The sequence below is a fragment of the Loxodonta africana genome, chromosome 10 (assembly GCF_030014295.1).
Source record: "Loxodonta africana isolate mLoxAfr1 chromosome 10, mLoxAfr1.hap2, whole genome shotgun sequence".
Classification (NCBI taxonomy): domain Eukaryota; kingdom Metazoa; phylum Chordata; class Mammalia; order Proboscidea; family Elephantidae; genus Loxodonta; species Loxodonta africana.
Window position 1 is genome coordinate 29,412,548 of NC_087351.1, and position 12,220 is coordinate 29,424,767.

Consider the following 12,220-nt stretch of genomic DNA (forward strand, 5'->3'; position numbering starts at 1 on the left):
CTGCAGGAGCACAATGAGGTATCCTGGAATTCCCATTCTTTGCAATGTCATCCATAATTTCTTATGGAGATTATTATGGAATTATTGTGTTGATGTTTATAGGGGCCAAATCAGAGACCACAGTTTAGAGATTTTGATTTCTTCTAAGTGAATTGGGATGCTAACTAAAGTCTATGCACAAGAGAAGGAAATCATCTGATTTTCTTTGTTTAAAGAGTCACTCTGGCTGTGGCATGGAGAGCAGTGTGTTGTGAAGCAACAATGGAAGCAGGAAGCCACTTAAGACACCATCACTGAGGTCCATGGGAAAAAAGATGACTTGAACTAGGGCAGAGGCAGTGGAGATGGTAAAAAGCTTAACTCAAGTTTTGTTAACAGGCATTTCATTTCTGATTGATCAGTGAAAACAAGCAGTTCACAAGCTCAGTTAAGTACTTATAAGGCAAAGATGTGAATTTGAAGGGTATGTGTCTGACCTCATCTTAGATAAACAAGGGAGCGTCCATGAGCTGTATCCAAGTCTTATGAAGAAGGATTGTCACTTGCAGTGAGCCTTTTTCCTGAACACAAAGAGCAAAAGGGTTTTCTTAATCATGGCTGATTTCCAGGCTCACAGGGTTCAGGTAAAATTCAACATTGTCAGGTGATATACATATATATATAGACAATATATGTGTGTGTGTGTGTATACGTATATATACATGTTCTACTAAGTGTAAAAAAACCCAGTGTAAGTGTTATATAAATGCCTCTACAGAACTCTACTTCAAGAGCTTATCAGTTCCAACTACAAGTTTACTTGGACCCACAGTGAAAATGTAAACATAAGCAAAAAGCAAGCCAGAACAATATTTCAGGATTATACAAAAAGAGTAGCAATTGATACTTAATTCTTTATTTACTTTACAAAGATGTTTCAAATATAAATCTGGGGACCCATCTCTCTTTACACTGTTATTCAGTATCAGCTGGTCTTTTACAGCTCACAGACACATGAAAATCTTCGACACCACCAACAACTCCAACACCATCACTGGCTTCATCCTCTTGGGCTTCCCTTGCCCCAGGGAGGGTCAGATCCTCCTCTTTGTGCTCTTCTCTATTGTCTACCTCCTGACCCTCATGGGGAACGGTTCCATCATCTGTGCTGTGTGCTGGGATCAAAGACTCCATACGCCCATGTACATCCTTCTTGCCAACTTCTCCTTCCTCGAGATCTGCTATGTCACCTCCACTGTCCCCAACATGTTGGCCACCTTCCTCTCTGAGACCAAAGTCATCTCTTTCTCTGGGTGCTTTCTCCAATTCTACTTTTTCTTCTCTCTGGGTTCTACAGAAAGCTTTTTCTTGGCAGTTATGGCATTTGATCGATACCTTGCAATCTGCTGGCCTCTACACTATTCAACCATTATGACTGGACATCTCTGCACCAATCTTGTAGTCAATTGCTGGGTATTTGGTTTCCTCTGGTTCCTGATTCCTATTATCATCATCATCTCCCAGATGACCTTCTGTGGATCCAGGATAATTGATCACTTCCTATGTGACCCAGGTCCTCTTCTAGCACTTACTTGCAAAAGAGCTCCTGTGATGGAGCTTGTCTTCTCCACCTTAACTCTTCTGCCCATCATTATTCTCTTTCTCTTCATCATGGGGTCCTACACTCTGGTCCTAAGAGCTGTACTAAGGGTCCCCTCAGCACCTGGACAAACAAAAGGCTTCTCCACCTGTGGGTCTCATCTGGCTGTGGTTTCACCTTTCTGTGGCTCAGTACTGGTCACATATAGGAGTCCAACACCTCAGCGTGAAGACAGAATGCAGAAAATTGTGACCCTGTTTTATTCTGTTGTGACCCCTCTCCTTAACCCTGTGATATACAGTCTTAGGAACAAAGATATGAAAAGATTCCTGCAGAAATTTCTGAGAATATAAAGAAGAGCGCTAATTTAAAAGGCTCTTGAGCAACATTAAACTCATATGTAACCTCTTTTTCAGTTTAAGAAAAGAAAAACAGGTGTCATTCATATAATTGTTCATCCTAGTATTTATCCAAAACCTTGACCACCTGTGAGTCTGTTTCTATTATCTCTTTCTTCTCTTGGTTTTTGATCATATACTCCTGTTTCTTAGCATGCCTCAATTTTTTTTTTTTTTTTTTTTTTTTTTAGAATGCAGCACATTGTGCTTAAAAAATTCTGTACACATTGGGTGTAGTAACCAAACCAAGATGAAGTTTTCTTACAGCAGGTAGATAGAGTAGGTGCAGATAGTTTTAATCCCATTTAAAAGTTCTTTTTTTGTGATTTAAAGATGGTCTATGTCAGTTTTGGTCTTACCCCTGGGGTACATTCCTTACTCAGGAACATGGCCTTCATGAGATCTCAGCTAAAGCCTAGACTATGTACCAGGGCCATTTCTAGTGTGCCCTGACTCCTATTTCTGTACTTCTTGCACCATATGACTCCTTAAACCACTGCTTATCTCTTCAGACTCTCGGTTTCTGCTTTCTGATAGATTCTTGAAGTCTCATCTTGCATATGAACGTCTCCAAAAAACCCAAGCCCATTGAGTTCATCCTGACTCATAGCAATCTTATAGAACAGAGAACAGCTGCCCCATAGGATTTCTAAAGAGCGGCTGGTGGACTAAAACTGTCAATCTTTTGGTTAGCAGCCAAACTCTTATCTACAAGCCACCAGAGCTCCATGAAGAGTTAAAAAACCAAAAATGAAACTCTTTGCCTTCGAGTCTATTCCAAGGCATAGGCACCTAATTAAAAACAAACAACAAACAAAAAAAAAACCTAAACGCATTGCATTTGAGTCAATTCCGACTCATAGAAACCCTATAAGACACAGTAGAACTGGCCCATAGTGTTTCCAAGGAGCTGGTGTTGAATTCAAATTGCTGACCTTTTGGTTAGCAGCCGAGCTCATAACTACTGCTCGCCCAGGGCTCCTAGGAATCCCAAAGTTAGTCGAGGGAAGATTTCATCAAATTCTGGGTGTCACTTCTCTGTGGTCAGCCTCTCTCAAGAATACATTTCTCAAAAACTTACTACTTAAACTACTTAGGCAGCTGCAAAATCCAATGTTCTATCTCCTCAGTTCAGTAAAACCACTGCTTTCTACTCAGACTTTAGTCCTCCAACCTCCAGCCCCCAGTCCCTTCCCCATGCCTCCACATCTCCACTTTCCCCCCACCTAGTGAATTGTCGGAGCCCTGGTGGCATAGTTAAGAGCTCTGCTTGCTAACCAAAAGTTTGGCAGTTTGGATCCACCAGCTACTCCTTGGATACCCTATGGAACAATTCTACTCCGTCCTGCAGGGTCAATATGAGTTGGAATACACTCCACGGCAATGGATTTTGGGTTTTTTTAGTTAATTGTCAAACATCCTGGGGTGCAGATAAGGAAGGTGAATGGAACACACTTCCTTGCTTTTGACTTCTTCCTGGAATTGTAGGCCCTGAAGTTTTACCTGTGTAGATTGCTCTCCAATGCATTCAAAAGGTTGCTTGTATTTTGTCCAGATTTTATAGCTACATTTGTCAGAAGGGTTAATTGCTAAGCTAATAAATCATGATCATAACCAGGAAAAATATGTTAAAAAAATCAAGACCAAGTTGAATTTATACCTGAAAACTTCATGTTTGCTTTTTCATTAGAAAATCAATCCATGTAATTCATCACATTAACAAAAGAGTATAAACATTGTATCTTATCAAAACACACAGCAAAACACATATTAAAACTCAATATCGCCCATTTTAAAATATCTTAGTAAAATAAGGGTAAAAGAATCACTTCTTAACTGAAAACAATGTTTTATTAAAATAAAATACAGCTACATTAAATACACTTAATGTTTTAATTTGAAAGTTTTTGTCATTGAGATTGAAAAGGAGACAAGGATGCTCATTGTAAACACTTGAGTTTAAAATAGTACTTGAGGTTACAGCCAGTGCAATTAGGCAGGAAAAATAAAGTTACAAGGAATGGAAAGTTAGGATATGAAATTGAAAAAATTGTATACATTTATGTGTAATATCTAAAAGAAATAAAAATGGTGTAATTGTATATGTATAGTATCCAATATAATCTCCCAAGAAAATATCAGGTTTAATAGGTGAATTTTTAAAAATCATTGAATATGACACAATATACAAATATTAATTTTATATCTATATACCAGCAACAAAAGCTACAAAATATTTTAATGATACCACTTATAATGGCATCAAAAAATTATCGAATGCCAAAGATATGAATAGACACTTCACTGAAGAAGACACTCAGGTAGCTAACAGATACATAAGGAAAAGTTCATGATCATTAGCCTTGAGAGAAATGCAGATCAAAACTACAATGACATTCCGTTTCACTCCAACAAGGCTGGCATTAACCCAAAAAACACAAAACAATAAATGATGGAGAGGCTGTGGAGAGATTGGAACACATCCACACTGCTGGTGGGAATGTGAAATGGTACAACCAGTTTGGAAATCGATTTAGCACTTCCTTAAAAAGCTAGAAATAGGGCTACCATACAATCCAGCAATCCCACTCCTTGGAATATATCCTGAAGAGATAAGACACTTTACACGAACAGATATATGCACACCCATGTTTATTGCAGCACTCTTTACGATAGCAAAAAGTTGGAAGCAACCAAGGTGCCCATCAACGGATGAATGGATTAATAAATTATGTTATATTCACACAATGGAATCCTACGCATTGATAAAGAACAGTAATGAATCTGTGAAACATTTCATGCCAAGAAGGAACCTGGAAGGCATTATGCTGAGTGAAATTAGTCAGTTGCAAAAGGACAAAGATTGTCTAAGATCGCTATTATAAGAACTTGAAAAACAGTTTAAACTAAGAAAACATTCTTTCGTGGTTACGAGGCGGGGAGGGAGGGAGGGTGGGAGAGGGGTATTCATTAATTGGATAGCAGATAAGAACTACTTTAGGTGAAGGGAAAGACAACACACGATACAGGGGAGGTCAGCACAACTGGACTAAACCAAAAGCAAAAAGTTTCCTGAATAAACTGAATGCTTCGAAGGCCAGCGTAACAGGGGCAGGGATTTGGGGACCATGGTTTCAGGGGATATCTAGGTCATCTGGCATAATAAAATCTATTAAGAAAATATTCTGCATCCCACTTTGAAGTGTGGCGTCTGGGGTCTTAAGCGCTAGCAAGCAGCCATCTAGGATTCATCAATTGGTCTCAACCTGCCTGGATCAAAGAAGAATGAAGAACACCAAGGACACAAGGTAATTACGAGCCCAAGAGGCAGAAAGGGCCACATGAACCAGAGACTACATCATCCTGAGACCAGAAGAACTAAATGGAGCCTGGCTATAACAGATGACTTCTCTGACAGGGAACACAACAGACAACCCCTGAGGGAGCAGGAAAGCAGTAGGATGCAGACCTCAAACTCTCATAAAAAGACCAGACTTAATGGTCTGACTGAGACTAGAAGGACCCCAATGGTCATGGCCCCCAGACCTTCTGTTGGCCCAGGAGAGGAACCATTCCCAAAGCTAACTCTTCAGACATGGATTGGACTGGACAATGGGTTGGAAAGGGATGCTGGTGAGGAGTGAGCTTCTTGGAGCAGGTGGACACTTGAGACTATGTAGGCATCTCCTGCCTGGAGGGGAGATGAGAGGGTATAGGAGGTTAGAAGCTGGCGAAACAGACACGAAAAGAGAGAGTGCAGGGAATGGGCAGACTGTCTCATTAGGGGGAGAGAAATTGGGAGTATGTAGCAAGGTGTAAACAAGGTTTCATGTGAGAGACTGACTTGATTTGTAAACTTTCACTTAAAGCACAATAAAAATTATAAAAGTATAAAAGAAATTATCGAATGCCAAAAAATAAATCTAACAAAAGATGTACAAGACCTCATGACAGAAAAAAAAAAATTGAAGATTTAAATAAATGGTGGTTATATTATTTCATTAATGGAAATTCAGTATTGTGAAAGTATGAAATCTCTCCAAATTGCTCTATGGATTTAACATTATACCAGCCAAAATTCCAGCACTTGTTTTTGGAAATATTAACAAGCTAGTCCTAATTTTAAATAAAATAATTGAAATACTCATGAACAGAGAATGGACAAATAAATTGTAGTATGTTCAAACAATGTAATGCTATATAGCTATAAAAAAAAAAGAGTGAAGAAAAAGGAAGAGAAGGAGAAGGGAAAGAGAAATATGAAAGAAAGGAAGAAAAAATACATAGGAGGATGATTTAGATTTCCAGACATCAAGACTTATTACAAAGGTAATGACATTCTGATACCAGGGCAAAGGTAAGCAAATAGGCCAATGGAACCAATTAGCAATTCCAATAAAAGACCAACAGATATAAAGTCACTTGGTTTATGACAAAAGTGACATTGCAGTCCAGTTACAAAATGAAGGTCAAGAAGTGAAAAAAGGAATGAACTCTAGGGAGGATAACTATGTGGATAAATAAAAAAAACTCTTTATACAATAATCATGAATCTTGTGGGATTTATAACCTATGTAGAAATAAAATGTATGAACAAATCGATTTAAACCATTGTTACAATCTTATATTGTTCAGGAAGTGTTAAAAGTACTAATTTAAGGTATACCAAAATCAAACCCAAACCCATTGCCATACAGTCAATTGCAACAGCAACCCTATAGGAAGAGTAAAACTGCCCCATAGGGTTTCCAAGGAGCAGCTGGTGGATTTGAACTGCCAACCTCTTAGCAAGCAGTCTTAACACTTAACCTCTGCATCACCAGGGCTCTAATTTAAGCTACATACTGTAATAAATCAAGGATGTGTATTGTAATCACTAGAATAATTATTCAAGAGTGTATAACTAAAAAGCTAATAGGGGAAAATGAAATAATAAAATTACTTGAATAATCCAAAACAAGAAAGAACACAGAACAAATAGGACAAATTGAAGAGACACAGCCTATCAGTAATTAAAGCCTGGAAACAAAAACAGAGATGTCCACTGTGTGAAGCAAACACACCCTTAGAGAATATAAACAATGTAAATTTTCAACATTCTCTAGACTTCACAGTGAAAAAGACTTTCCCAGAAAAAAAAAAAAAAAGAAGTTCTCTGTAAACCCATACAGACATCTCACCATTGCCTTTTTAAGACACTCTTCCTGCCTTCACTCTAGGGACCAACGTACCCTAAACTATATGAAGACTATGGATGGAAGAAAGGATGCTACACCAAGGACCCTTGAGCACAAACCATCCCAAGGGGAGACTGAAGACTTCACAATAATTTCTAAGATGCACCTTTAATTGTACCCCTTGAGAGTCTCAACAACACTCTCTTCCCTTCCTTCACCTGCACCCCCTTTTTGAAATTGCCTCATGAGTTCATACCTCAGTGTTTCCATCAACTCTGCAGGGAAAGTAACTAATCTATAAAAAACAACCGATGAACTATTTCCTGGGCCAGACAGGAGAAAGATCTGGGTGCCTGTGTTGACTGAGGTCTTGAGGAAAATACCAAACTGGCAGTTAAGGCCCACACCTCAAGGACTGATTATAGGGCTATGTTTCTTTCCATTGGCTATCACTATTGCCCAACAGAAGTACGCTGTTGCTATAACTTTTTTGAGCTCCTCAGGAAGGGAGGAAAGAGAGGTTCAGTGGTTAGCTTTGTTATCTCCTTGGATTTGGAATAACATCCAAGTGTGCACTAGTGATCAGGAGAACTCTCCAGGCTCAGACCCCTGGGTCCTGATTCCATGGAACGGATTGAAAACCATCAGTGAGTGTACCCAGCCACAGTGTTTGTTCCCAGCTGTGTCTATGCTTAGTCCTATCATGAGGGGTAAGTAACTTTTCTCCCTATCTAGGCTTCACTGGGTTTTTTCTAAGACATCCACACATAGACACTAGCTCCAGTGGAATCCCCTTTCACTATTAATATAGTTTTGCAAAGTTTCATGAGTTTTGTAATTCTGGATATGTGATTTTATCCACAGTAAACTGTGCCTTTAGTAATAATCAGGTATGTTATAAGGAGCTGCTGACTGAGGACCCAGTTACTCAGATGTTCCTCAGCTTAACATTCCCTTAAAATTTCTTGCCTCATGATTCATAAAAAAAAGTCTCATTATTCATAAAATTGAAAAATTTCATAATTTGATGTTAGAAGACCATTCAATGTGGTGCATAACTCAGCTTTTAGAAAGCCCTCAGTTAAACATCTTATTCTTATTTACTCTTATGCACACCCCAGCTAACGTAATGCCCTTTCTTTACCCATTTATTTTCTGCATATTGAATTGTGAACACTAGTGTGTTTTCATATCCTCTTCCTTATATCATATCAAGCTGTATGTTTCTGAGAGCCAGAATGTACAAGGAGATTAATAAAATAAATCTGAGCAACCTAGAGAGCTGCCTGTAGCTTTGTTATATGTTACATTGAAATGGGGTAACTTCTTAATCCAGCCTGTTAAATTAAATTTATTGTTTGTCATCTGGATTTTTAAGTAGTTTTTAAACTAAGTGATTATGCTAAACGTTGTTATCCCAATTACTTTTCAATCATGTTCATTAGTAGTATTATAAAAAAAAAAAAAATCCCTTGCTGTTGAGTTGATTCTGACTCATATGGACCCTATAGGACAGAGTAGAACTCCTCCATGAGGTTTCCAAGGAGCAGCTAGTGGATTCGAACTGTCGACCTTTACGGTTAACAGTGGTAACTCTTAACCACTGCACCACCAGGGCTCCTGTTAGTAGTAGTATTCACAATAACAGCTACCTTTTTTTTTTTTAGGCCCTCGTGTATTCTTCCAAGCACTGTGCTAGGCATACATGTTCAGTGCTATTTTCACAAGAATTCTTCTGCAAGATAGGAGTCAACTTGCCCAAGGCTCCACAGTAGGTCATACTTGAACCCAAATCAATTTGATTTTATTATTTATTTTCCTTTAAGTGTGTGTCATAACAGGACTGCTGAGTTAAGTACTACTGGATCTAGTCAATCAGTTGTGAACTTGTCTCAGCTATGGTAGGACACCCCATAGATTGCCAGAGTGGGTTTCCTCTTCCTTTCTCATCAAACCACGAGCCTACTTCCTAAAAAACTCTTCATCCTTCCTAAAAAGCAGCCCATTTTTATTTCTAGTTTCCACGTGTGGCTGCTGAGCTCCACTAGTGAACCATCCAAACAAGAAGAGCATACTTACATTCATCTCCTATATTTGTTTAGGGTAGCAGAGGTTCAGTTGATAAATTAGAGGGGTTTAAAATAATAGCTGGGAGTAAAGCAAATTCAAGGAATGTTGAGAGGTAACTATTAGCTCTCTACTCTCCAGGAAAATATCACTGTGACCTTTCCTTTTGGCTTCTGTGTTAAAATTTATAATTTACTAATATGTTACAAGAGAAAATTATTCTGATGTGAACAACACAGAGAAACAAGTGATTAACAGCCATTCACAGCTCCGGGTTATGTGAGAAGTGTGTCAAGTACTTTCCTTTGGGTGAGAGATGTCAAAAAACGTAGTCATTCCACTCCTAATAAAAAGTAACTTAGACTAAGAGTGGGCCTATCAAAAGAAATAACTATGGGTGTGAAGAAAAAACACAAACCGATAGCCACTCCACTGCCTTTCACAGAGGTGAGAGAGGGTGATGTTTCTGAGTTTTCAAAATTTCAATGGGGAGAGAGAATTTTTTAAAATCTAACTAATTCATAAAGAAAGTCCATACAATATAAAGCTCCTATTGCTACGAACCCAATTTTACTGAAATTTAGAGTAACAAGAACCACTGATTTGTGCCTTTTAAGGAAGAGTTAGGAGTCAGTGAATGGATTATTCAAACTAATTGCCAAATAACCAACATATGTGCCATGCAGAGGTTTCCTACAGGTTTCTCAGGAAGAAAAACAACTTGTATAATGCTGTTTTCTGTCTTCTCTGCAGCCCTGGGATTCATGAACAATTCAGTGAAAAGCACTGTGACTGAGTTTGTCCTCCTAGGCTTCCCTGGTGGCCAGGAGATGCAAATTTCCCTCTTCTCACTGTTCTTTGGGGTCTATATACTTACCATGATGGGAAATGGCACCATTGTCTGTGCTGTGAGGTGGGACCAACGACTCCACACTCCAATGTATATTCTGCTGGGGAACTTTGCTTTCCTTGAAATCTGGTACATTACCTCCACTGTGCCCAGTATGCTGGCCAATTTCTTCTCAGAGACAAAAACCATCTCCTTTGCTGGCTGTTTTCTCCAGTTCTATTTTTTTACCTCCCTTGCTACAACTGAAACATATCTCCTCTGTGTCATGGCATATGATCGGTACCTTGCCATCTGCCACCCATTGCACTACCCAACCATCATGACCCTACGACTCTGCTATATCTTGATATTTCTCTGCTGGGTGTTTGGGTTCCTCAGTTACTCAGTCTCCACAGTGCAACTCACCCAATTATCTTTCTGTGGGCCCAATATAATTGATCACTTTATGTGTGACATGGACCCACTGATGTCTCTGTCCTGTGCTCCAGCTCCTATCACTGAGATTGTCTTCTATATCCTGAGCTCCCTGAATATCATCCTCACCCTTCTATACATCCTTGGCTCTTATACCCTTTTACTGATAGCTGTGTTAAAAGTCCCTTCAGCAGCTGGCCGGCAAAAAGCCTTTTCTACCTGTGGATCGCATCTGACAGTGGTGTGTTTATTCTTTGGGGGTCTCTTGGCAATGTATGTGAGTCCCACATCTGAAAACCCAGCTGAACTTCAGAAGATTATTACTTTGTTCTATTCTGTGGTCACTCCCTTCTTAAATCCTCTGATTTACAGCTTACGAAACAAGGGAATGAAGGCTGCATTGAAGAAAGTCTTAAGGATAGAAGCAGCATAAAGAAATCTACATGAGACCAAGCAGACAACTGTCCACACATAAGGGATCACTTAAGAAAGATTTGATTTCAGCTGCCAATGTACACTTTAAAGAAGATATTTTCTCAGTGGTGTCCTTCATTGATTTATCCCTCAACTAAACAAGAAGAGCTATATTATAATTGACTCAAGTGTAACAACATTTTCAATGTGGGTGATCCCAGTAGATATAAAGGCATTATATCTGTGGTATTTCTCACTGTTTTAGCTTTGATACTTGCGGGATGGGTATAGAAGGTAGGAGAGCTGTTATCCCAGGTGGGTCATCATTGTTGTACACAAGTAATATTGTAACACAGTCTAATATTTTAAAAAGGGTATAAGAGTCAAACTTGATTACCTAATGACTATGGACCTAAAAGATTTAGTAACAGAACAAGTTTCTAATTCTCTTGGCTCTTGATGACAAACTGAAAGTTTTGTGCTTACATCAGTAGAAAATGTTTTAACATTAGAAAAAGTAGTAGTCATTCTTTCATTGAACAAATACTATTGAGCACCTACTATGTTCCAGGTACTCTTCTAGGCACTAGAGAGACTCTGTAACCAAAATGGTCAAAAACCACTACCCACATGCAGTTTACGTTCTAGTTGGGAGAGAGAAACAATAAATAAGTAAAATGTAGAGCATGTCAGGGAGAAATAAGTGGTATGGAGAAAGGGGAGAGAGGGTAGGAAGTATGCCATAGAAGGCTGAAATTTTAAATAGGGTGGTCAGAGAAGGCCACCCTGAGAAAGCAAATTTTAAGCAAAAGCTTGAAAGAGGTGAGGGAGTGAGCCATGTAGACAGCTGAGGAAAGGGTATTCCATGCAGAAGCAAGTTCTCTACAAAATCCTGAGGCATGAGTGTGTTCAAGTAACACCACGGAGGTTGGTTTGGCCATAGAGAGAATAAGGGAAAGAGTATTAGAGATCAAGTCAGAGAGTGAACAGGGAGGCAAATTTTTCAGGACGGTTTGAGCAAAGGAGTAACATAATGATATTTACATTACAAATGCTCAACTCCTTGGATGTTTTGTTAATAATAGTCTGCAGGTAAGAGGTTACTGTGAGACTGAATCTGAGATGAAATCCACATAGGACCTTAAGCACCCCATTTTACTATTATTTCTCCTGTAAAAATGACTAAGTCCTCATGTCCTGCTAGCAAGATTAGACAAAATAGCAACTTTCAGGAAAGATGAACAAAATATAATCATTTTACAGTTCAAATCATTCTTGAGTCCACTAAAATCATCCCATGAAATGGTGCTATTATGACCAC

The 12,220-nt window shown here is 38.9% G+C and overlaps 2 protein-coding genes across 2 annotated transcripts; both read left to right on the forward strand.

Annotated features, from left to right (window-relative positions):
• The first annotated feature begins 964 nt into the window (after positions 1–964).
• On the forward strand, positions 965–1,932 carry LOC100656070 (olfactory receptor 11G2-like). Its single transcript, XM_064291930.1, has one exon. It carries the CDS (start codon positions 994–996, stop codon positions 1,930–1,932), a length of 939 nt encoding a protein of 312 aa, XP_064148000.1. The 5' UTR covers positions 965–993.
• Positions 1,933–9,632: 7,700 nt separating this feature from the next.
• On the forward strand, positions 9,633–10,996 carry LOC100655788 (olfactory receptor 11H7-like). The gene has a single exon (XM_003421619.3). It carries the CDS (start codon positions 9,902–9,904, stop codon positions 10,916–10,918), a length of 1,017 nt encoding a protein of 338 aa, XP_003421667.2. The 5' UTR covers positions 9,633–9,901; the 3' UTR covers positions 10,919–10,996.
• The last annotated feature ends 1,224 nt before the right edge of the window (positions 10,997–12,220 follow it).

Bases quoted from the DNA above. Each gene is read 5' to 3' on its own strand.
- LOC100655788 (XM_003421619.3), top strand. From the start codon at position 9,902: ATGCAGAGGTTTCCTACAGGTTTCTCAGGAAGAAAAACAACTTGTATA.
- LOC100656070 (XM_064291930.1), top strand. From the start codon at position 994: ATGAAAATCTTCGACACCACCAACAACTCCAACACCATCACTGGCTTC.